Source organism: Carassius auratus, chromosome 18 (assembly GCF_003368295.1).
Source record: "Carassius auratus strain Wakin chromosome 18, ASM336829v1, whole genome shotgun sequence".
In the NCBI taxonomy this organism is placed as follows: Eukaryota; Metazoa; Chordata; class Actinopteri; order Cypriniformes; family Cyprinidae; genus Carassius; species Carassius auratus.
In genome coordinates, this window is record NC_039260.1 from 24,105,633 (window position 1) to 24,128,402 (window position 22,770).

Below are 22,770 nucleotides of genomic sequence, written 5' to 3' on the forward strand. Positions count from 1 at the left end.
ACAAAGCTGGATGAAAACACTTGACGTTGGACTTCATACTTTTAATGTAAAGAAGAGATGGCTTGACCCCGACGTGATTTGAACACGCAACCTTCTGATCTGGAGTCAGACGCGTTACCGTTGCGCCACGAGGTCTTAAAAAAACAGGTTATTGCTTCCTTTGCATGGCCGTTGAGCATTCACCCAATAAGGAGCCCTACTTTTCCCAATAACCTCAAGAGGTACGGATGTCTGATTTTCTTGGAAACTTTTCGTGCCTTACGATTTTTCCATCCTTCTATAGCTCAGCTGGTAGAGCGAAGGACTGAAGATGAGTTGTTGGGTATCCTTTAGGTCGCTGGTTCGATTGCGGCTTCCAAGGAGTGTGATTTTAAATTCAGAGCAAATATTTTCACATTTCCTTTAGACCTCGTATTGCAGTTAAAAAAGCCAATGGTTCAAGATCCAAATATATTCACCTTTACAGAGTGGAAGGAGCGTGTTTGTCATATTAGAGGCTTCTTTTTTACACGCTTCAATAATTATGAAAACATTGACGTTGGACTTCATACTTTTAATGTAAAGAAGAGACAGCTTGACCCCGACGTTGATTTGAACACGCAACCTTCTGATCTGGAGCCAGACGCGCTACATTGCGCCACGAGGTCTTAAAAAACAGGTTATTGCTTCCTTTGCATGGTCGTTGACGCATTCACCACCAAAAAGGAGCCTATTTTTCCAAATAACCTCGAGAGGTACGGATGTCTGAATTTCTTGACACCTTCTGGTGCCTTATGCGTTACATCCTTCGATAGCTCAGCTGGTAGAGCGGAGGACTGTAGATGAGTTGTTGGGTATCCTTAGGTCGCTGGTTCAATTCCGGCTCGAAGGAGTGTGATTTTAAATTCAGATCAAATATTTTCACATTTCCTTTAGACTTCGTATTGGCAGTTTAAAAAAGCCAATGGGTCAAGATCCAAATATATCACTTTACAGAGTGGAAGGAGCGTTTGTCATATTAGAGGCTTCTTTTTTACACGCTTCAATAATTATGAAACACTTGACGTTGGACTTCATACGATTTAATGTAAAGAAGAGACGGCTTGACCCCGACGTGATTTGAACACGCAACCTTCTGATCTGGAGTCAGACGCTGCTACCGTTGCACCACGAGGTCTTAAAAAACATATTATTGCTTCCTTTGCATGGCCGTTGATGCATTCACCCCAATAAGGAGCCTACTTTTCCCAATAACCTCAAGAGGTACGGATGTCTGATTTTCTTGGAAACTTTTCGTGCCTTACGCTTTTTCCATCCTTCGATAGCTCAGCTGGTAGAGCGGAGGACTGTAGATGAGTTGTTGGGTATCCTTAGGTCGCTGGTTCAATTCCGGCTCGAAGGAGTGTGATTTTGAATTCAGATCAATATTTTCACATTTCCTTTAGACTTCGTATTGGCAGTTAAAAAAAAGCCAATGGGTCAAGATCCAAATACATCACTTTACAGAGTGGAAGGAGTGTTTGTCATATTAGAGGCTTCTTTTTTACAAGCTTCAATAATTATGAAAACAAAGCTGGATGAAAACACTTGACGTTGGACTTCAATACTTTTAATGTAAAAGAAGAGACGGCTTGACCCCAACGTGATTTGAACACGCAACCTTCTGATCTGGAAGTCAGACGCGCTACCGTTGCGTCACAAGGTCTTAAAAAGCAGGTTATTGCTTCCTTTGCCATGGCCGTTGATGCATTCACCCCAATAAGGAGCCTACTTTTCCCAATAACCTCAAGAGGTTACGGATGTCTGATTTTCTTGGAACTTTTCGTGCCTTACAATTTTCCATCCTTCGATAGCTCAGCTGGTAGAGCGAAAGACTGTAGATGAGTTGTTGGGTTATCCTTAGGTCGCCTGGTTCAATTCCGGCTCTAAGGAGTGTGATTTTTAAATTCAGATCAAATATTTTCACATTTCCTTTAGACTTCGTATTGGCAGTTCAAAAAAGCCAATGGGTCAAGATCCAAATATATAACTTTACAGAGTGGAAGTAGTGTTTGTCATATTAGAGGGCTTCTTTTTTACAGCTTCCAATAATTATGAAAACGAAGCTGGATGAAAACGCTTGACGTTGGACTTCATACTTTTAATGTAAAGAAGAGATGGCTTGACCCCGACGTGATTTGAACACGCAACCTTCTGATCTGGAGTCAGACGCGCTACCATTGCGCCACGAGGTCTTAAAAACAGGTTATTGCTTCCTTTGCATGGTCGTTGACGCATTCACCACAAAAATGAGCCTATTTTTCCCAATAACCTCGAGAGGTAAGGATGTCTGAATTTCTTGACACCTTCTGGTGCCTTATGCGTTACATCCTTCGATAGCTCAGCTGGTAGAGCGGAGGACTGTAGATGAGTTGTTGGTATCCTTAGGTCGCTGGTTCGATTGCGCCTCCAAGGAGTGTGATTTTAAATTCAGAGCAAATATTTTCACATTTCCTATAGACCTCGTATTGGCAGTTTAAAAAAGCCAATGGGTCAAGATCCAAATATATCACCTTACAGAGTGGAAAGAGCGTTTGTCATATTAGAGGCTTCTTTTTACAAGCTTCAATAATTATGAAAACACTTGACGTTGGACTTCATACTTTTAATTTAAAGAAGAGACGGTTTGACCCCGACGTGATTTGAACACGCAACCTTCTGATCTGGAGTCAGACGCGCTACCGTTGCGCCACGAGGTCTTAAAAAAACAGGTTATTGCTTCCTTTACATGGCCGTTGACGCATTCACCACAAAAAATGGAGCCTATTTTTCTCAATAACCTCGAGAGGTACGGATGTCTGATTTTCTTGGAAACTTTTCGTGCCTTACGCTTTTTCCATCCTTCGATAGCTCAGCTGGTAGAGCGGAGGACTGTAGATGAGTTGTTGGGTATCCTTAGGTCGCTGGTTCGATTGCGGCTCCAAGGAGTGTGATTTTAAATTCAGAGCAAATATTTTCACATTTCCTATAGACCTCGTATTGGCAGTTAAAAAAGCCAATGGGTCAAGATCCAAATATATCACCTTACAGAGTGGAAAGAGCGTTTGTCATATTAGAGGCTTCTTTTTTACAAGCTTCAATAATTATGAAAACACTTGACGTTGGACTTCATACTTTTAATTTAAAGAAGAGACGTGCCTTACGATTTTTCCATCCTTCTATAGCTCAGCTGGTAGAGCGAAGGACTGAAGATGAGTTGTTGGGTATCCTTAGGTCGCTGGTTCGATTGCGGCTCCAAGGAGTGTGATTTTGAATTCAGATCAAATATTTTCACATTTCCTTTAGACTTCATATTGGCAGTTTAAAAAAAAGCCAATGGGGTCAAGATCCAAATATATCACTTTACAGAGTGGAAGGAGTGTTTGTCATATTAGAGGCTTCTTTTTTACAAGCTTCAATAATTATGAAAACAAAGCTGGAAGAAAACACTTGACGTTGGACTTCATACTTTTAATGTAAAGAAGAGATGGCTTGACCCCGCGTGATTTGAACACGCAACCTTCTGATCTGGAGTCAGACGCGCTACCATTGCGCCACGAGGTCTTAAAAAACAGGTTATTGCTTCCTTTGCATGCCGTTGATGCATTCACCCCAATAAGGAGCCTACTTTTCCCAATAACCTCAAGAGGTACGGATGTCTGATTTTCTTGGAAACTTTTCGTGCCTTACGATTTTTCAATCCTTCTATAGCTCAGCTGGTAGAGCGAAAGACTGAAGATGAGTTGTTGGGTATCTTAGGTCGCTGGTTCGATTGCGGCTCCAAGGAGTGTGATTTTAAATTCAGAGCAAATATTTTCACATTTCCTTTAAAACCTCGTATTGGCAGTTAAAAAGGCCAATGGGTCAAGATCCAAATATATCACCTTACAGAGTGGAAGGAGCGTTTGTCATATTAGAGGCTTCTTTTTTACACGCTTCAATAATTATGAAAACACTTGACGTTGGACTTCATACGTTAATGTAAAGAAGAGACGGCTTGACCCCGACGTGATTTGAACACGCAACCTTCTGATCTGGGGTCAGCCGCGCTACCGTTGCGCCACGAGGTCTTAAAAAAAACAGGTTATTGCTTCCTTTGCATGGCCGTTGACGCATTCCACCCCAATAAGGAGCCTACTTTTCCCAATAACCTCAAGAGGTACGGATGTCTGATTTTCTTGGAAACTTTTCGTGCCTTACGGTTTTTCCATCCTTCTATAGCTCAGGTGGTAGAGCTAAGGACTGAAGATGAGTTGTTGGTATCCTTAGGTTGCCTGGTTCGATTGCGGCTCAAGGAGTTGTGATTTTAAATTCAGAGCAAATATTTTCACATTTCCTTTAGACCTCGTATTAGCAGTTAAAAAAGCCAATGGGTCAAGATCCAAATATATCACCTTACAGAGTGGAAGGAGCGTTTGTCATATTAGAGGCTTCTTTTTACACGCTTCAATAATTATGAAAACACTTGACGTTGGACTTCATACGTTTAATGTAAAGAAGAGACGGCTTGACCCCGACGTGATTTGAAACACGCAACCTTCTGATCTGGAGTCAGACGCGCTACCATTGCGCCACGAGGTCTTAAAAAACAGGTTATTGCTTCCTTTGCATGGCTGTTGACGCATTCACCACAAAAATGGAGCCTATTTTTCTCAATAACCTCGAGAGGTACGGATGTCTGATTTTCTTGGAAACTTTTCGTGCCTTACGCTTTTTCCATCCTTCGATAGCTCAGCTGGTAGAGCGGAGGACTGTAGATGAGTTGTTGGGTATCCTTAGTTTGCTGGTTCAATTCCGGCTCGAAGGAGTGTGATTTTAAATTCAGATCAAATATTTTCACATTTCCTTTAGACTTCGTATTGGCAGTTAAAAAAAGCCAATGGGTCAAGATCCAAATATATCACTTTACAGAGTGGAAGGAGTGTTTGTCATATTAGAGGCTTCTTTTTTACAAGCTTCAATAATTATGAAAACAAAGCTGGATGAAAACACTTGACGTTGGACTTCATACTTTTAATGTAAAGAAATGACGGCTTGACCCCGACGTGATTTGAACACGCAACCTTCTGATCTGGAGTCAGAGGCGCTACCGTTGCGCCACGAGGTCTTAAAAAGCAGGTTATTGCTTCCTTTGCATGGCCGTTGATGCATTCACCACAAAAAGGAGCCTATTTTTCCCAAGAACCTCAAGAGGTACGGATGTCTGATTTTCTTGGAAACTTTTCGTGCCTTACGATTTTTCCATCCTTCTATAGCTCAGCTGGTAGAGCGAAGGACTGAAGATGAGTTTTTGGGTATCCTTAGGTCGCTGGTTCGATTGCGGCTCCAAGGAGCTGGTAGAGCGAAGGACTGAAGATGAGTTGTTGGGTATCCTTAGGTCGCTGGTTCGATTGCGGCTCCAAGCAGTGTGATTTTAAATTCAGAGCAAATATTTTCACATTTCCTTTAGACCTCGTATTAGCAGTTAAAAAAGCCAATGGGTCAAGATCCAAATATATCACTTTACAGAGTGGAAGGAGCGTTTGTCATATTAGAGGCTTCTTTTTTACACGATTCAATAATTATGAAAACACTTGACGTTGGACTTCATACGTTTAATGTAAAGAAGAGACGGCTTGACCCCGACGTGATTTGAACACGCAACCTTCTGATCTGGAGTCAGACGCGCTACCATTGCGCCACGAGGTCTTAAAAAACAGGTTATTGCTTCCTTTGCATGGCCGTTGACGCATTCACCACAAAAGGAGCCTGTTTTTCTCAATAACATCGAGAGGTACGGATGTCTGATTTTCTTGGAAACTTTTCGTGCCTTAGGCTTTTTCCATCCTTCGATAGCTCAGCTGGTAGAGTGGAAGACTGTAGATGAGTTGTTGGGTATCCTTAGGTCGCTGGTTCAATTCCGGCTCGAAGGAGTGTGATTTTAAATTCAGATCAAATATTTTCACATTTCCTTTAGACTTCGTATTGGCAGTTAAAAAAAGCCAATGGGTCAAGATCCAAATATATCACTTTACAGAGTGGAAGGAGTGTTTGTCATATTAGAGGCTTCTTTTTTACAAGCTTCAATAATTATGAAAACAAAGCTGGATGAAAACACTTGATGTTGGACTTCATACTTTTAATGTAAAGAAGAGACGGCTTGACCCCGACGTGATTTGAACACGCAACCTTCTGATCTGGAGTCAGACGCGCTACCGCTGCGCCACGAGGTCTTAAAAAACAGGTTATTGCTTCCTTTGCATGGCCGTTGACGCATTAACCACAAAAATGGAGCCTATTTTTCTCAATAACCTCGAGAGGTACGGATGTCTGATTTTCTTGGAAACTTTTCGTGCCTTACGCTTTTTCCATCCTTCGATAGCTCAGCTGGTAGAGCGGAGGACTGTAGATGAGTTGTTGGGTATCCTTAGTTCGCTGGTTCAATTCCGGCTCGAAGGAGTGTGATTTTATATTCAGATCAAATATTTTCACATTTCCTTTAGACTTCGTATTGGCAGTTAAAAAAAGCCAATGGGTCAAGATCCAAATATATCACTTTACAGAGTGGAAGGAGTGTTTGTCATATTAGAGGCTTCTTTTTTACAAGCTTCAATAATTATGAAAACAAAGCTGGATGAAAACACTTGACGTTGGACTTCATACTTTTAATGTAAAGAAGAGATGGCTTGACCCCAACGTGATTTGAACACGCAACCTTCTGATCTGGAGTCAGACGCGCTACCGTTGCGTCACAAGGACTTAAAAAGCAGGTTATTGCTTCCTTTGCATGGCCGTTGATGCATTCACCCCAATAAGGAGCCTACTTTTCCCAATAACCTCAAGAGGTACGGATGTCTGATTTTCTTGGAAACTTTTCGTGCCTTGCAATTTTCCATCCTTCGATAGCTCAGCTGGTAGAGCGAAGGACTGTAGATGAGTTGTTGGGTATCCTTAGCTTGCTGGTTCAATTCCGGCTCGAAGGAGTGTGATTTTAAATTCAGATCAAATATTTTCACATTTCCTTTAGACTTCGTATTGGCAGTTAAAAAAAGCCAATGGGTCAAGATCCAAGTATATATCATTTTACAGAGTGGAAGTAGTGTTTGTCATATTAGAGGCTTCTTTTTTACAGCTTCAATAATTATGAAAACGAAGCTGGATGAAAACGCTTGACGTTGGACTTCATACTGTTAATGTAAAGAAGAGATGGCTTGACCCCGACGTGATTTGAACACGCAACCTTCTGATCTGGAGTCAGACGCGCTACCATTGCGCCACGAGGTCTTAAAAAACAGGTTATTGCTTCCTTTGCATGGTCGTTGACGCATTCACCACAAAAAGGAGCCTATTTTTCCCAATAACCTCGAGAGGTACGGATGTCTGATTTTCTTGGAAACTTTTCGTGAATGCGCTTTTTCCATCCTTCGATAGCTCAGCTGGTAGAGCGGAGGACTGTAGATGAGTTGTTGGGTATCCTTAGGTCGCTGGTTCAATTCCGGCTCGAAGGAGTGTGATTTTAAATTCAGATCAAATATTTTCACATTTCCTTTAGACTTCGTATTGGCAGTTAAAAAAAGCCAATGGGTCAAGATCCAAATATATCACCTTACAGAGTGGAAAGAGCGTTTGTCATATTAGAGGCTTCTTTTTTACACGCTTCAATATTTATGAAAACACTTGACGTTGGACTTCATACGTTTAATGTAAAGAAGAGATGGGTTGACGCCGACGTGATTTGAACACGCAACCTTCTGATCTGGAGTCAGACGCGCTACCGTTGCGCCACGAGGTCTTAAAAAACAGGTTATTGCTTCCTTTGCATTGCCGTTGACGAATTCACCAGAAAAAGGAGCCTATTTTTCCCAATAACCTCGAGAGGTACGGATGTCTGAATTTCTTGACACCTTCTGGTGCCTTATGCGTTACATCCTTCGATAGCTCAGCTGGTAGAGCGGATGACTGTAGATGAGTTGTTGGGTATCCTTAGGTCGCTGGTTCAATTCCGGCTCGAAGGAGTGTGATTTTAAATTCAGATCAAATATTTTCACATTTCCTTTAGACCTCGTATTGGCAGTTAAAAAAGCCAATGGGTCAAGATCCAAATATATCACCTTACAGAGTGGAAGGAGCGTTTGTCATATTAGAGGCTTCTTTTTTACACGCTTCAATAATTATGAAAACACTTGACGTTGGACTTCATACGTTTAATGTAAAAAAGAGACGGCTTGACCCCGACGTGATTTGAACACGCAACCTTCTGATCTGGAGTCAGACTCGCTACTGTTGTGCCACAAGGTCTTAAAAAGCAGGTTATTGCTTCCTTTGCATGGCCGTTGATGCATTCACCACAAAAAGGAGCCTATTTTTCTGAATAACCTCGAGAGGTACGGATGTCTGATTTTCTTTTAAACTTTTCGTGCCTTACGCTTTTTCCATCCTTCGATAGTTCAGCTGGTAGAGCGGAGGACTGTAGATGAGTTGTTGGGTATCCTTAGGTCGCTGGTTCAATTCCAGCTCGAAGGAGTGTGATTTTAAATTCAGATCAAATATTTTCACATTTCCTTTAGACTTCGTATTGGCAGTTAAAAAAAGCCAATGGGTCAAGATCCAAATATATCACTTTACAGAGTGGAAGGAGTGTTTGTCATATTAGAGGCTTCTTTTTTACAAGCTTCAATAATTATGAAAACAAAGCTGGATGAAAACACTTGACGTTGGACTTCATACTTTTAATGTAAAGAAGAGACGGCTTGACCCCAACGTGATTTGAACACGCAACCTTCTGATCTGGAGTCAGACGCGCTACCGTTGCGTCACAAGGTCTTAAAAAGCAGGTTATTGCTTCCTTTGCATGGCCGTTGATGCATTCACCCCAATAAGGAGCCTACTTTTCCCAATAACCTCAAGAGGTACGGATGTCTGATTTTCTTGGAAACTTTCGTGCCTTACAATTTTCCATCCTTCGATAGCTCAGCTGGTAGAGCGAAAGACTGTAGATGAGTTGTTGGGTATCCTTAGGTCGCTGGTTCAATTCCGGCTCTAAGGAGTGTGATTTTAAATTCAGATCAAATATTTTCACATTTCCTTTAGACTTCGTATTGGCAGTTCAAAAAAGCCAATGGGTCAAGATCCAAATATATAACTTTACAGAGTGGAAGGAGTGTTTGTCATATTAGAGGCTTCTTTTTTACAGCTTCAATAATTATGAAAACGAAGCTGGATGAAAACGCTTGACGTTGGACTTCATACTTTTAATGTAAAGAAGAGATGGCTTGACCCCGACGTGATTTGAACAAGCAACCTTCTGATCTGGAGTCAGACGCGCTACCATTGCGCCACGAGGTCTTAAAAAACAGGTTATTGCTTCCTTTGCATGGTCGTTGACGCATTCACCACAAAAATGAGCCTATTTTTCCCAATAACCTCGAGAGGTAAGGATGTCTGAATTTCTTGACACCTTCTGGTGCCTTATGCGTTACATCCTTCGATAGCTCAGCTGGTAGAGCGGAGGACTGTAGATGAGTTGTTGGGTATCCTTAGGTCGCTGGTTCGATTGCGCCTCCAAGGAGTGTGATTTTAAATTCAGAGCAAATATTTTCACATTTCCTATAGACCTCGTATTGGCAGTTAAAAAAGCCAATGGGTCAAGATCCAAATATATCACCTTACAGAGTGGAAAGAGCGTTTGTCATATTAGAGGCTTCTTTTTTACAAGCTTCAATAATTATGAAAACACTTGACGTTGGACTTCATACTTTTAATTTAAAGAAGAGACGGTTTGACCCCGACGTGATTTGAACACGCAACCTTCTGATCTGGAGTCAGACGCGCTACCGTTGCGCCACGAGGTCTTAAAAAGCAGGTTATTGCTTCCTTTACATGGCCGTTGACGCATTCACCACAAAAATGGAGCCTATTTTTCTCAATAACCTCGAGAGGTACGGATGTCTGATTTTCTTGGAAACTTTTCGTGCCTTACGCTTTTTCCATCCTTCGATAGCTCAGCTGGTAGAGCGGAGGACTGTAGATGAGTTGTTGGGTATCCTTAGGTCGCTGGTTCAATTCCGGCTCGAAGGAGTGTGATTTTAAATTCAGATCAAATATTTTCACATTTCCTTTAGACTTCGTATTGGCAGATAAAAAAAGCCAATGGGTCAAAATCCAAATATATCACCTTACAGAGTGGAAAGAGCGTTTGTCATATTAGAGGCTTCTTTTTTACACGCTTCAATAATTATGAAAACACTTGACGTTGGACTTCATACATTTAATGTAAAGAAGAGACAGCTTGACCCCGACGTGATTTGAACACGCAACCTTCTGATCTGGAGTCAGACGCGCTACCGTTGCGCCACGAGGTCTTAAAAAACATATTATTGCTTCCTTTGCATGGCCGTTGATGCATTCACCCCAATAAGGAGCCTACTTTTCCCAATAACCTCAAGAGGTACGGATGTCTGATTTTCTTGGAAACTTTTCGTGCCTTACGCTTTTTCCATCCTTCGATAGCTCAGCTGGTAGAGCGGAGGACTGTAGATGAGTTGTTGGGTATCCTTAGGTCGCTGGTTCAATTCCGGCTCGAAGGAGTGTGATTTTGAATTCAGATCAAATATTTTCACATTTCCTTTAGACTTCGTATTGGCAGTTAAAAAAAGCCAATGGGTCAAGATCCAAATACATCACTTTACAGAGTGGAAGGAGTGTTTGTCATATTAGAGGCTTCTTTTTTACAAGCTTCAATAATTATGAAAACAAAGCTGGATGAAAACACTTGACGTTGGACTTCATACTTTTAATGTAAAGAAGAGACGGCTTGACCCCAACGTGATTTGAACACGCAACCTTCTGATCTGGAGTCAGACGCGCTACCGTTGCGTCACAAGGTCTTAAAAAGCAGGTTATTGCTTCCTTTGCATGGCCGTTGATGCATTCACCCCAATAAGGAGCCTACTTTTCCCAATAACCTCAAGAGGTAAGGATGTCTGAATTTCTTGACACCTTCTGGTGCCTTATGCGTTACATCCTTCGATAGCTCAGCTGGTAGAGCGGAGGACTGTAGATGAGTTGTTGGGTATCCTTAGGTCGCTGGTTCGATTGCGCCTCCAAGGAGTGTGATTTTAAATTCAGAGCAAATATTTTCACATTTCCTATAGACCTCGTATTGGCAGTTAAAAAAGCCAATGGGTCAAGATCCAAATATATCACCTTACAGAGTGGAAAGAGCGTTTGTCATATTAGAGGCTTCTTTTTTACAAGCTTCAATAATTATGAAAACACTTGACGTTGGACTTCATACTTTTAATTTAAAGAAGAGACGGCTTGACCCCGACGTGATTTGAACACGCAACCTTCTGATCTGGAGTCAGACGCGCTACCGCTGCGCCACGAGGTCTTAAAAAACAGGTTATTGCTTCCTTTGCATGGCCTTTGACGCATTAACCACAAAAATGGAGCCTATTTTTCTCAATAACCTCGAGAGGTACGGATGTCTGATTTTCTTGGAAACTTTTCGTGCCTTACGCTTTTTCCATCCTTCGATAGCTCAGCTGGTAGAGCGGAGGACTGTAGATGAGTTGTTGGGTATCCTTAGTTCGCTGGTTCAATTCCGGCTCGAAGGAGTGTGATTTTATATTCAGATCAAATATTTTCACATTTCCTTTAGACTTCGTATTGGCAGTTAAAAAAAGCCAATGGGTCAAGATCCAAATATATCACTTTACAGAGTGGAAGGAGTGTTTGTCATATTAGAGGCTTCTTTTTTACAAGCTTCAATAATTATGAAAACAAAGCTGGATGAAAACACTTGACGTTGGACTTCATACTTTTAATGTAAAGAAGAGATGGCTTGACCCCAACGTGATTTGAACACGCAACCTTCTGATCTGGAGTCAGACGCGCTACCGTTGCGTCACAAGGACTTAAAAAGCAGGTTATTGCTTCCTTTGCATGGCCGTTGATGCATTCACCCCAATAAGGAGCCTACTTTTCCCAATAACCTCAAGAGGTACGGATGTCTGATTTTCTTGGAAACTTTTCGTGCCTTGCAATTTTTCATCCTTCGATAGCTCAGCTGGTAGAGCGAAGGACTGTAGATGAGTTGTTGGGTATCCTTAGCTTGCTGGTTCAATTCCGGCTCGAAGGAGTGTGATTTTAAATTCAGATCAAATATTTTCACATTTCCTTTAGACTTCGTATTGGCAGTTAAAAAAAGCCAATGGGTCAAGATCCAAGTATATATCATTTTACAGAGTGGAAGTAGTGTTTGTCATATTAGAGGCTTCTTTTTTACAGCTTCAATAATTATGAAAACGAAGCTGGATGAAAACGCTTGACGTTGGACTTCATACTGTTAATGTAAAGAAGAGATGGCTTGACCCCGACGTGATTTGAACACGCAACCTTCTGATCTGGAGTCAGACGCGCTACCATTGCGCCACGAGGTCTTAAAAAACAGGTTATTGCTTCCTTTGCATGGTCGTTGACGCATTCACCACAAAAAGGAGCCTATTTTTCCCAATAACCTCGAGAGGTACGGATGTCTGATTTTCTTGGAAACTTTTCGTGCCTTACGCTTTTTCCATCCTTCGATAGCTCAGCTGGTAGAGCGGAGGACTGTAGATGAGTTGTTGGGTATCCTTAGGTCGCTGGTTCAATTCCGGCTCGAAGGAGTGTGATTTTAAATTCAGATCAAATATTTTCACATTTCCTTTAGACTTCGTATTGGCAGTTAAAAAAAGCCAATGGGTCAAGATCCAAATATATCACCTTACAGAGTGGAAAGAGCGTTTGTCATATTAGAGGCTTCTTTTTTACACGCTTCAATATTTATGAAAACACTTGACGTTGGACTTCATACGTTTAATGTAAAGAAGAGATGGGTTGACGCCGACGTGATTTGAAAACGCAACCTTCTGATCTGGAGTCAGACGCGCTACCGTTGCGCCACGAGGTCTTAAAAAACAGGTTATTGCTTCCTTTGCATTGCCGTTGACGAATTCACCAGAAAAAGGAGCCTATTTTTCCCAATAACCTCGAGAGGTACGGATGTCTGAATTTCTTGACACCTTCTGGTGCCTTATGCGTTACATCCTTCGATGGCGGTACCTGACAACCACAAGTCTGTAAAATTAATCCAATAGTATGCCGACTTCTATCTTTTGAAAACCAATCACGTTACGACCTCTATCTTTTGAAAACCAATCACGTTACGACTTCTATCTTTTAAAAACCAATCACGTTACGACTTCTATCTTTTATAAATCAATCACGTTGCGATCTCTATTTTTCCGCGTCCAATGAAATGGCAAGGTCTAATGGCGGTACCTGACAACCACAAGTCTGTAAAATTAATCCAATAGTATGCCGACTTCTATCTTTTGAAAACCAATCACGTTACGACCTCTATCTTTTGAAAACCAATCACGTTACGACTTCTATCTTTTAAAAACCAATCACGTTACGACTTCTATCTTTTATAAATCAATCACGTTGCGATCTCTATTTTTCCGCGTCCAATGAAATGGCAAGGTCTATTTCTCATACACCAATCACGCACGTCCTCGCCAATTGCATGTAATCTCCGCTCAGGTAACGTTAAATTATTTACATTCCGCTCATGTATGTTATTTATATCTTGATATGAATGAAATGGTTTAGGATTTTTGTTCTTTAGGAATAGCAAGATTGGCCATGTAAATTAGCCTATGATTACCGCTTGATACTACGTAACGTCAACTGTCACTGATGTGTAAATACTATTACGACCGGAGCTAACGTAACTGTAAATATGTCGAATTTAACCGATTAACAAGTTTTCTCAATGAAAAAAAAATGCTTTTTATTGAATTGTAATAAGGTTCCACAGCTTTTTCCAAATGCGGCATTTGAACACACAAAATGAATTTGGAAAATGTTAATGTTTTGTTTAACTTTTACACGTATGTTATATGTTTGTACATATGTTATGACCAGTCAAAAGAAGTGAATGGATAAGTTTATACATTCAGGTTCATGCCCTTATCACATGGACACAGTTGAAAGACCACAATATGTTTAATCTGAGTATTTGTTTTAGTCAAATTAATCCATAATGCTATATATTTATTTATTTATTTATACTCATAAACGTGTTGTATGAGCCTAGGTCATTGAGACATACAGCCATAATAGAAAGATCTATCACAACTTGTTAAGACTCTATGTAATTGTTCTTATACTTTTATTCTCGTTATAATCTTATTATATGTATTTTTTTTATATTTGTACAAACATACACACATACATACAAACATTTATATATATATATATATATATATATATATATATATATATATATATATATATATATATATATATATATATATATATATATATATATATAAATGTTATATAATTGTTTTGACATTATATATATGACTGAATTGTGCAATTGAAATGTTTCCTCTTGGCATGAATATAGCCCCTGCTGCTGACATGGCATTAAATAATAAATAAATAAATCACAACATGTTATATGTAAGATAATATGTGTATTATAATGAACTTATAATCTGCTATAATATGGCGGTCGTTCTGGACCAGGAACACAACTAGCTATCATGAAATGAACACAACAGGAGGGTAAATGCTACAGGCTACAATGGCAGTTAGTGTAACGTGTTATGTAGTGTTTCAGGCAACGACATGGCTTCAGCTAAGTCTCACAAAGGCATGAGTAATGCTGAATGGCTTGCGCGTCTGGAGAGTTTTGCCCAAACAGGAGTTTGGCCATCTACACAGGGGAATAGACCTTCTCCCCGACAAAAAAGATGGCATGAGATGTATCAGAAGGTAAGTTATGCAGCTAGATTCATGGGCAAACTAACAAACTTTTTTGACAATACATTGTGGTATTTTTATTTATGTGTATGGTTAAGTAATTACATGTAAATACAATGTTATATTGATATAATTATGATGACTTATTGCTGTTTTGAGATCCAGTGTCAGAGGTATAATTCATGTTCACAGATAGAAAAGTGCCCTCTGCAAATGAGGGGACAGACCACTCTTCTGAAGGAAGCTCAGACATGTATTTGTGGCTTTCACAAGGTAACTTCAATTAGCCTGGTTCAAGTTGCATAAATAGATAGATGTGTTTGCAACATCAATGTGTCTTTATATCTAAAATCACATTAGGAAGACTGTTTTGTACTTTATGCATGTGTCACAGGTTCATCCACCAGTCACAGGGGAAGCATCACAGAGCACCCCGGCCCAAAGCACACCCTCTGTCAGCGATGTGTCATGTCCTGCAAAGAGACCTAAACTGACATTGTCAATGGTAAGCAGACCACACTATTGCATGCATCACTGCAGATACTGAAACATCTCAACCTTTAACTATAGTGTTAGGGTTTTGTTATCACTAACCATGACAAATCTTTTTAGTTTGAAAAGTCAAGGTTTGGAGGCTCACATGTGGCAGCAGCAAAACCTAATTTGAGCACCCAGAGGAAAACCTCTCAGGTTAATATTAAAAGACATCAAGACTTTTATAATGTCATCATGACTTTATCACTATGTAATTTTAATGTATTAAAAACATGGCAATCCCCTTAATAAATTATTCATAATGTTTGACTCCACAGATGTTAGAGCACTCCAGTTCAGCTACAGTTTCATGTCCACCCTCTGATCCTCATCCTCCTCCATCCCCCAAACCTCATCAGCCCGTCATCCAGTCCTCCTCTTCCTTCTTCCTTCCTCCACCTCAGAGTTCACAATGCATCAAAAAAACAGCAACGCCATCAACTGTTTCTGAGAATACTGTTGTGAGGAGCCCAGTAAGATCTCATTCAAAATATATACATGTCTTCATCATTTAATGCTCTCTTAGCTTTTATTTAAACCAGTGTTTTTTATAATATCAGCAGGTCTCATCTCAGCCAGAAGATCTCCCCCTTCTGTGGCCACAGACAATGCCACAGCAAGACCAGAAGTGGGTGTCAGAAGCACTTTTTAGGGTTGGTGCAAAGGGAAAGCTGGAGCTGCGTGAAAACCTACAGTTGTGGTATCACCCCCCACCACCAGCCCTGTTGTACCACCAAGCTCCAACACCTGATAGGTTTTTTTCACAGCGTCTCTTGCTCTGGATGCCATATAAGCTGTGGAAGGTGCGGCTCCAGTGTACTAACCCTGCCTGTGCCAGGCAACAGCTGTGTGGTGGTGGACTGCACAGGAGGGTACGACAGGTGTTAGACATTGACAGATACTACAACCTGGTGACAGAGACCCTGATCTGCACCAGGTGTAGAACCAGCTATCTGTCCTGGAGTCAAGCTGTGCTGCAGCAGTTGGACCTGGCCCATCGATCTGAATTCAGGGTCATCCTCACACGCAAGTAATTATTTTGCAGTCATTTTCACTTATGTGCTACCCTTTCTGATAAATATTTCCTACAATAATTAGATACCTTATAATAAGATACTTAAATGAATGCTTTTTTCCAAGGTATGCCTGTGACATTCGGGTTCTTCGCTTGCTGCGTGAGAGGGGCATGGGGAATGGCCCAGTGAGGATCATCGGCCAGCTGAGAGAGAACCACAGTGAGGAGTGGTTGAAACGTGCGCTTCGGTACACATCAGAGTGTGTGGCCTTTTTTGATAATCGTGGCCTGCATCCGCTGCACTTCCAGGAGCCACCACCACTTGCTTCAGTACCCAGCTACAAATGGCTCCTCACTGTATATAGTCAGGACATTCTCAACAGGCTCGATCACATAAAGGCCAGCATAACATCCACGTATGGATCAATCTTAAAAATGGATTCAACTAAGAAGGTCAGATAAGCTGCTTAATTGACTGTACCCTTATCTATAATGTATTGTTAGACCAAGAGAGCTTTATTTTTTTCAGTGTAACTGATTTGGATGCATGTTGTATTATTTGCTATGCTTATTGTTTCTTTCAGATCACCAAGAAGTTGAGTGGGCCTGCGAAAGGCACAGCACAGTGGCTTACCTCAGTGGGCAATGAGATAGGTCAGGTGCTGATGAGTGTCCTGACTGCGAATGAAGGGGCTGGGTTAGACCTCATGGCTGCAGGGCTCATGGAGCGATACCGGAGTGCTGGTGTTGATCCTCCCACTATCATTTATGTGGACTGTGATTGTTGCAAGAAAGTGGGAGAGACTAAATTGAAGAGGCGGTTCAGCGGCTGGCCAGATGTCATCGTCCGCCTAGACATTTGGCATTTTATGCGACGTCTGGCAGTAGGGTGCACCACTGACGCCCACCAGTTGTACCCTACTTTTATGGCAAGGCTGTCATCCTGTATTTTTGAGTGGGATGCAGGGGATCTCACTCTGCTGAGACAGGCCAAAAGGGAGCAACTCATCCAACAGGGCTGGCCTACTCTGTCGGAGGCAGAACTGGACCATCATTTAACTAAAGCTGAGCTGCTCCAGCACTGCAGGAGGAGAACACGGGGAGAAGAAACCACTTTCCGCCTCCTTGATATGCTCATCAGAGAGCTCATGGGTGGCAAGGGGAATGATGCTCTTGGTGTTCCTCTACTTGACAGTGTGAGAATGCAGCACATCTGGAATGTCCAGAGGCGGCACATCACCTGTATCCAAGACCCTCCAAATGTGCCGCTCTATACTGAAACTGGAACTACAAGCAAGGGTGGGGTGGTTCTAAAAACTTATCGTTGTGCCAGAGGCTCCACATCCCTGGAATCATTTCACTGCCACCTAAGCAGATTTATTCCAGGTTTGCATTGTCCGAATATACCACATTTTGCCACTAATTCCTGTTTATCAAGATATTTGCAGATTAAATTTTATGTTTTGCATTTTCTCAAAGCAATATTTGGCTTTCTATTTCTTTTTCTAGGGAACAGCGCAAACAGCCTGAACTTCCAGATTTATCTCCTGGAAGGTTTATTACGCTGGAATCAGGACCGGGCTGAAGCTGCTGTTGCAGATGGAGGTTCAACTCTGCGCTCTTACACAGGGGAGCTGGTTTACTCTGTCAATGAGAACTACAATAAGTTGTATGGCAGGAAATTGGTCCCTAGCTTCACTCCACCTGCAGTATACACAGGTAAAAATATTTTGATAAATGCAGCTCATGATGTAGCATGTTTTTGGTAAAATTACAAGTGCTTTTGGACAATAATAATGTAATTTTGACATATCAGAGAAAAATTATACTACCAGAATATTTATACATTATTCTGTGTTCTAGGTTTCAGGGCAGAAAATAAAATACATAGTAGAATATAGAGTAATCCTGTCTTTTTATGATACCCTCTGAATTAGATATATATTGTTCATACAGAAGTGGACAACAAAATATTTACTGCATTTCTAAATAAACCTTTCTGCATAATTTCCATTAAAAATGTTTCCTGTTACAAATATTTCCTCAGGGGAGCTCATTGGAGTACAGTACTTGTTGAGGCAGAATAGTCAGCCCCTGGAGGACATGTGCCCTACCTCTGATAGGACCTCTCAATTGCTGGAGGAGATAGATGTGGAGGAGCAAGTGGAAAAGGATGAGGGTTTCATTGATTTCTTTGGAGAGGAAGCCACAGTGGCAAATCTTGTGGCATCAGATGATTTAGTCCTTTCAGGTCCACCAGTTCTACCAGCTGCACCAGTTCCCAGTGTCCAGGCTCCTACAGCTGCACCACTGCCCAGTGTCAAAATTCCACCACTGCCCATTGTCCAGACTCCACCACTGCCCAGTGTCCAGACTCCACCACTGCCCAGTGTCCAGACTCCACCATTGCCCAGTGTCCAGACTCCACCATTGCCCAGTGTCCAAACTCCACCACTGCCCAGTGTCCAGGCTCCACCACTGCTCAGAGTCCGGGCTCCTTCAACTGCACCAGTGCCCAGTGTAGCTGCATCACTGCTCAGTGTCCAGGCTCCACCATTGTTCAGAGTCCGGGCTCCTTCAGCTGCACCAGTGCCCAGTGTAGCTGCACCACTGCCCAGTGTCCAGACTCCACCACTGCCCAGTGTCCAGGCTCCACCACTGCTCAGAGTCCGGGCTCCTTCAGCTGCACCAGTGCCCAGTGTAGCTGCACCACTGCCCAGTGTCCAGGCTCCACCACTGCTCAGAGTCCGGGCTCCTTCAGCTGCACCAGTGCCCAGTGTAGCTGCACCACTGCCCAGTGTCCAGACTCCACCACTGCCCAGTGTCCAGGCTCCACCACTGCTCAGAGTCCGGGCTCCTTCAGCTGCACCAGTGCCCAGTGTAGCTGCACCACTGCCCAGTGTCCAGGCTCCACCACTGCTCAGAGTCCGGGCTCCTTCAGCTGCACCAGTACCCAGTGTCCAGGATCCTTTAGATACACCAGTGCCCTCAGCAATGGTAAAATTTCCTTTTCTATACGAATTGTCACTCATTTAGTTATCTGCCATTAAGCCGTAAACTTACTTAACAGCATGTAAATACCTAACCAACAGTTATATATTTCCAGGCTGTTGACGAACACTGCATTCCTGGAATGGACCGGGTGGATGCGTTGGCAGAGTGTCTGGTGGAGCTGCGCACACAGACAAGCCTCACACTTACCAACCAACAAGTTGCGACCATTGTGGGTCTGTGGCAGAACCTGGACAAATTTGATAAAGACAGGGTGGTGTATGCTGCTCGTCATCAAGACAGGCTACTTACAGGACGTTTTAGGTCCCCAAAAAAGAAAGCTGTCTTCACTCCTGGTGTCGACAGCACAAAAAGGTGTGTTTTGGGTTCTAGCGGCTCTCCAGCACAGTGGCCTAATTGCTGTCGCCTTGTTGAAATGATTTTCATAAGGTTATGTAACATCCACCGAAGCCCCAAGAAACAGCGGACAGAATGTCTGTCTAGATGGGATCTCATTCTTCGTGATTACAGAAAAATTCGGCAGCTAATCCTGAGCAATGGAACGGTGATGAGTGACACAACCCTTCAGCTAGTTGAGGTAAATCAGAGGACCCTTACGACATGGCACAATAACCGTTTAAAGGGTCAGGAGGTCTCCTTGCTGTTGCAAGGGCTGGACCTTCCAGAGGCACGTCCAGTGGCTTTGGATGTTTTGCCTCCAGCACGAGTACAGCCTGTTGTGCCTCCACAATATAGCCACCAGTTGCATACCTACCAGATGCCACCAGACACAGCTGGACAGGCAAAGACAAAGTTTAGAAAGATTGCGCCCTCAGCTACCTGTACATCTGCCACAGCAACTTCAATCTGGCCATCAGCCGTACACCCTCAGCGTTCAGCCACGTCCAGCCAGCTAAGGACAATTTGTCCCAGGCCGACAGCACCACACCCATTGGTTCCTGACACACCCACTGCCCCTGTTGTGTCTCAGATGTTTCTGGTGCCCTGCCCAGCCCCATTTTCCACCATTAAACCTGGAGCAATTTCCTCTGAGCCACCTGCAAATGACACAGCCACTCCAACCAAACGATCGTACAATCGCACTGTAAAAGCAAATTCGTGCAGAAAGTGTGGCCAATTTCGTACTCAAGAAACTGGCCATAGCCAGTACAAAGGCAAAATATATTGCCCTAATAAAGAAACAATTACAAAGGAGCAGTGGTTACAGATTATGAGAAGATAACTCATTTATTTATGTGTGATACATTCATTTTGTTCTCTTGGTTGGATCTGTTCTGTTTTTTATCTTCCAGCCATATTTAATGTTAAAGAGTTATACTGTGCACTTTTTTTTATCTTGTATTATTATTATTATTATTATTATTATTATTATAAACATGTGGGTATGTATGTGAATACACTATAATACATATGGAAATATATATACATATTAAATAAAGTTAAACTATTATTATTATTATTATAGAAAGGTTTATGTGTAGAGGAAGCAGTATAAAGTAAAATACCAAAATGTGTAGATTTTGATGTATATATTTATATATTTTTTTGTACTTATTTTATATAGCGTGTGCACTTAAAATTCTTAATTTTATATTGAATTTAGTACTTTTCCTACATTTTTTTAAATATGTATATAGTTAATAAATATATTTCTCTTTGACTGGTGTGTTGTATTTATTTGTTTTATTGAATGTAATGACATTCAGTTTACAGTTAAATTCAGTGTCACGTGTAGCTTTGCAGTAAGTAATATGATACAATAAAGTGTGAATGCCGTAATAAGGAGGTTATTTTGTCCCTACTGCCACAGGAAATGATTGCCTTAATAAATGCACTTTGACTAATGATAATGATAATGAGAATAAAATAAAAATCAATCTTAGAAACGAAATAATTATTAAATCAAAAACATTACTGTCAAAATCAATCTTAGAAACGAAACAATAATTAAATTCAAATACATTACTTTTAAAATCAAACTTGGACACGAAACAATCGATTTACGATTTTTAACAAATACACGCATAACTTTATGTGACAGCGTGGATTCGAACCTACGATTTCCTGAATTTCTCGCGCTTCTCTTCCTCTCTCTCCCCTCTTCCCCCCCTTCTTATACAGACAATTGTTCCCCAGCTTTGGCGGAGCTGGTAGAGCGGATGACTGTAGATGAGTTGTTGGGTATCCTTAGGTCGCTGGTTCAATTCCGGCTCGAAGGAGTGTGATTTTAAATTCAGATCAAATATTTTCACATTTCCTTTAGACCTCGTATTGGCAGTTAAAAAAGCCAATGGGTCAAGATCCAAATATATCACCTTACAGAGTGGAAGGAGCGTTTGTCATATTAGAGGCTTCTTTTTTACACGCTTCAATAATTATGAAAACACTTGACGTTGGACTTCATACGTTTAATGTAAAAAAGAGACGGCTTGACCCCGACGTGATTTGAACACGCAACCTTCTGATCTGGAGTCAGACTCGCTACTGTTGTGCCACAAGGTCTTAAAAAGCAGGTTATTGCTTCCTTTGCATGGCCGTTGATGCATTCACCACAAAAAGGAGCCTATTTTTCTGAATAACCTCGAGAGGTACGGATGTCTGATTTTCTTTTAAACTTTTCGTGCCTTACGCTTTTTCCATCCTTCGATAGTTCAGCTGGTAGAGCGGAGGACTGTAGATGAGTTGTTGGGTATCCTTAGGTCGCTGGTTCAATTCCAGCTCGAAGGAGTGTGATTTTAAATTCAGATCAAATATTTTCACATTTCCTTTAGACTTCGTATTGGCAGTTAAAAAAAGCCAATGGGTCAAGATCCAAATATATCACTTTACAGAGTGGAAGGAGTGTTTGTCATATTAGAGGCTTCTTTTTTACAAGCTTCAATAATTATGAAAACAAAGCTGGATGAAAACACTTGACGTTGGACTTCATACTTTTAATGTAAAGAAGAGACGGCTTGACCCCGACGTGATTTGAACACGCAACCTTCTGATCTGGAGTCAGACGCGCTACCGTTGCGCCACGAGGTCTTAAAAAACAGGTTATTGCTTCCTTTGCATGGCCGTTGATGCATTCACCCCAATAAGGAGCCTACTTTTCCCAATAACCTCAAGAGGTACGGATGTCTGATTTTCTTGGAAACTTTTCGTGCCTTACGATTTTTCCATCCTTCTATAGCTCAGCTGGTAGAGCGAAGGACTGAAGATGAGTTGTTGGGTATCCTTAGGTCGCTGGTTCGATTGCGGCTCCAAGGAGTGTGATTTTAAATTCAGAGCAAATATTTTCACATTTCCTTTAGACCTCGTATTGGCAGTTAAAAAAGCCAATGGTTCAAGATCCAAATATATCACTTTACAGAGTGGAAGGAGCGTTTGTCATATTAGAGGCTTCTTTTTTACACGCTTCAATAATTATGAAA

General features: G+C 41.6%; 1 protein-coding gene, 1 long non-coding RNA gene and 21 other non-coding genes across 23 annotated transcripts; 10 read left to right on the forward strand and 13 right to left on the reverse strand.

The window, feature by feature from the left end:
- Positions 1-63: 63 nt before the first annotated feature.
- trnaw-cca (transfer RNA tryptophan (anticodon CCA)) lies at positions 64-135 on the reverse strand. The gene has a single exon. It is a non-coding gene; the product is annotated as a tRNA-Trp (tRNA).
- Positions 136-784: 649 nt separating this feature from the next.
- trnay-gua (transfer RNA tyrosine (anticodon GUA)) lies at positions 785-871 on the forward strand. Its single transcript is given in 2 exon segments — positions 785-821; positions 836-871. It is a non-coding gene; the product is annotated as a tRNA-Tyr (tRNA).
- A 423-nt stretch (positions 872-1,294) lies between these two features.
- On the forward strand, positions 1,295-1,381 carry trnay-gua (transfer RNA tyrosine (anticodon GUA)). Its single transcript is given in 2 exon segments — positions 1,295-1,331; positions 1,346-1,381. It is a non-coding gene; the product is annotated as a tRNA-Tyr (tRNA).
- A 760-nt stretch (positions 1,382-2,141) lies between these two features.
- trnaw-cca (transfer RNA tryptophan (anticodon CCA)) lies at positions 2,142-2,213 on the reverse strand. The gene has a single exon. It is a non-coding gene; the product is annotated as a tRNA-Trp (tRNA).
- Positions 2,214-2,645: 432 nt separating this feature from the next.
- On the reverse strand, positions 2,646-2,717 carry trnaw-cca (transfer RNA tryptophan (anticodon CCA)). The gene has a single exon. It is a non-coding gene; the product is annotated as a tRNA-Trp (tRNA).
- Positions 2,718-5,032: 2,315 nt separating this feature from the next.
- trnaw-cca (transfer RNA tryptophan (anticodon CCA)) lies at positions 5,033-5,104 on the reverse strand. The gene has a single exon. It is a non-coding gene; the product is annotated as a tRNA-Trp (tRNA).
- A 509-nt stretch (positions 5,105-5,613) lies between these two features.
- trnaw-cca (transfer RNA tryptophan (anticodon CCA)) lies at positions 5,614-5,685 on the reverse strand. The gene has a single exon. It is a non-coding gene; the product is annotated as a tRNA-Trp (tRNA).
- Positions 5,686-6,137: 452 nt separating this feature from the next.
- On the reverse strand, positions 6,138-6,209 carry trnaw-cca (transfer RNA tryptophan (anticodon CCA)). Its single transcript has one exon. It is a non-coding gene; the product is annotated as a tRNA-Trp (tRNA).
- Positions 6,210-7,188: 979 nt separating this feature from the next.
- Positions 7,189-7,260, reverse strand: trnaw-cca (transfer RNA tryptophan (anticodon CCA)). The gene has a single exon. It is a non-coding gene; the product is annotated as a tRNA-Trp (tRNA).
- Positions 7,261-7,397: 137 nt separating this feature from the next.
- trnay-gua (transfer RNA tyrosine (anticodon GUA)) lies at positions 7,398-7,484 on the forward strand. Its single transcript is given in 2 exon segments — positions 7,398-7,434; positions 7,449-7,484. It is a non-coding gene; the product is annotated as a tRNA-Tyr (tRNA).
- Positions 7,485-8,412: 928 nt separating this feature from the next.
- On the forward strand, positions 8,413-8,499 carry trnay-gua (transfer RNA tyrosine (anticodon GUA)). The gene is given in 2 exon segments: positions 8,413-8,449; positions 8,464-8,499. It is a non-coding gene; the product is annotated as a tRNA-Tyr (tRNA).
- A 750-nt stretch (positions 8,500-9,249) lies between these two features.
- On the reverse strand, positions 9,250-9,321 carry trnaw-cca (transfer RNA tryptophan (anticodon CCA)). Its single transcript has one exon. It is a non-coding gene; the product is annotated as a tRNA-Trp (tRNA).
- A 434-nt stretch (positions 9,322-9,755) lies between these two features.
- On the reverse strand, positions 9,756-9,827 carry trnaw-cca (transfer RNA tryptophan (anticodon CCA)). Its single transcript has one exon. It is a non-coding gene; the product is annotated as a tRNA-Trp (tRNA).
- A 139-nt stretch (positions 9,828-9,966) lies between these two features.
- Positions 9,967-10,053, forward strand: trnay-gua (transfer RNA tyrosine (anticodon GUA)). Its single transcript is given in 2 exon segments — positions 9,967-10,003; positions 10,018-10,053. It is a non-coding gene; the product is annotated as a tRNA-Tyr (tRNA).
- Positions 10,054-10,265: 212 nt separating this feature from the next.
- On the reverse strand, positions 10,266-10,337 carry trnaw-cca (transfer RNA tryptophan (anticodon CCA)). The gene has a single exon. It is a non-coding gene; the product is annotated as a tRNA-Trp (tRNA).
- A 138-nt stretch (positions 10,338-10,475) lies between these two features.
- Positions 10,476-10,562, forward strand: trnay-gua (transfer RNA tyrosine (anticodon GUA)). The gene is given in 2 exon segments: positions 10,476-10,512; positions 10,527-10,562. It is a non-coding gene; the product is annotated as a tRNA-Tyr (tRNA).
- A 734-nt stretch (positions 10,563-11,296) lies between these two features.
- Positions 11,297-11,368, reverse strand: trnaw-cca (transfer RNA tryptophan (anticodon CCA)). Its single transcript has one exon. It is a non-coding gene; the product is annotated as a tRNA-Trp (tRNA).
- Positions 11,369-12,347: 979 nt separating this feature from the next.
- trnaw-cca (transfer RNA tryptophan (anticodon CCA)) lies at positions 12,348-12,419 on the reverse strand. Its single transcript has one exon. It is a non-coding gene; the product is annotated as a tRNA-Trp (tRNA).
- A 138-nt stretch (positions 12,420-12,557) lies between these two features.
- On the forward strand, positions 12,558-12,644 carry trnay-gua (transfer RNA tyrosine (anticodon GUA)). The gene is given in 2 exon segments: positions 12,558-12,594; positions 12,609-12,644. It is a non-coding gene; the product is annotated as a tRNA-Tyr (tRNA).
- Positions 12,645-13,087: 443 nt separating this feature from the next.
- On the forward strand, positions 13,088-14,040 carry LOC113118837 (uncharacterized). Its single transcript, XR_003294385.1, has 2 exons — positions 13,088-13,284; positions 13,504-14,040. It is a non-coding gene; the product is annotated as an uncharacterized LOC113118837 (long non-coding RNA).
- A 5,157-nt stretch (positions 14,041-19,197) lies between these two features.
- Positions 19,198-20,960, forward strand: LOC113118729 (uncharacterized). The gene is made up of 2 exons (XM_026288122.1): positions 19,198-19,339; positions 19,449-20,960. The coding sequence occupies exons 1-2, from the start codon at positions 19,337-19,339 to the stop codon at positions 20,574-20,576; spliced, it is 1,131 nt and encodes a 376-aa protein (XP_026143907.1). The 5' UTR covers positions 19,198-19,336; the 3' UTR covers positions 20,577-20,960.
- A 1,034-nt stretch (positions 20,961-21,994) lies between these two features.
- trnay-gua (transfer RNA tyrosine (anticodon GUA)) lies at positions 21,995-22,081 on the forward strand. The gene is given in 2 exon segments: positions 21,995-22,031; positions 22,046-22,081. It is a non-coding gene; the product is annotated as a tRNA-Tyr (tRNA).
- Positions 22,082-22,309: 228 nt separating this feature from the next.
- On the reverse strand, positions 22,310-22,381 carry trnaw-cca (transfer RNA tryptophan (anticodon CCA)). The gene has a single exon. It is a non-coding gene; the product is annotated as a tRNA-Trp (tRNA).
- Between the last annotated feature and the right edge of the window lie 389 nt (positions 22,382-22,770).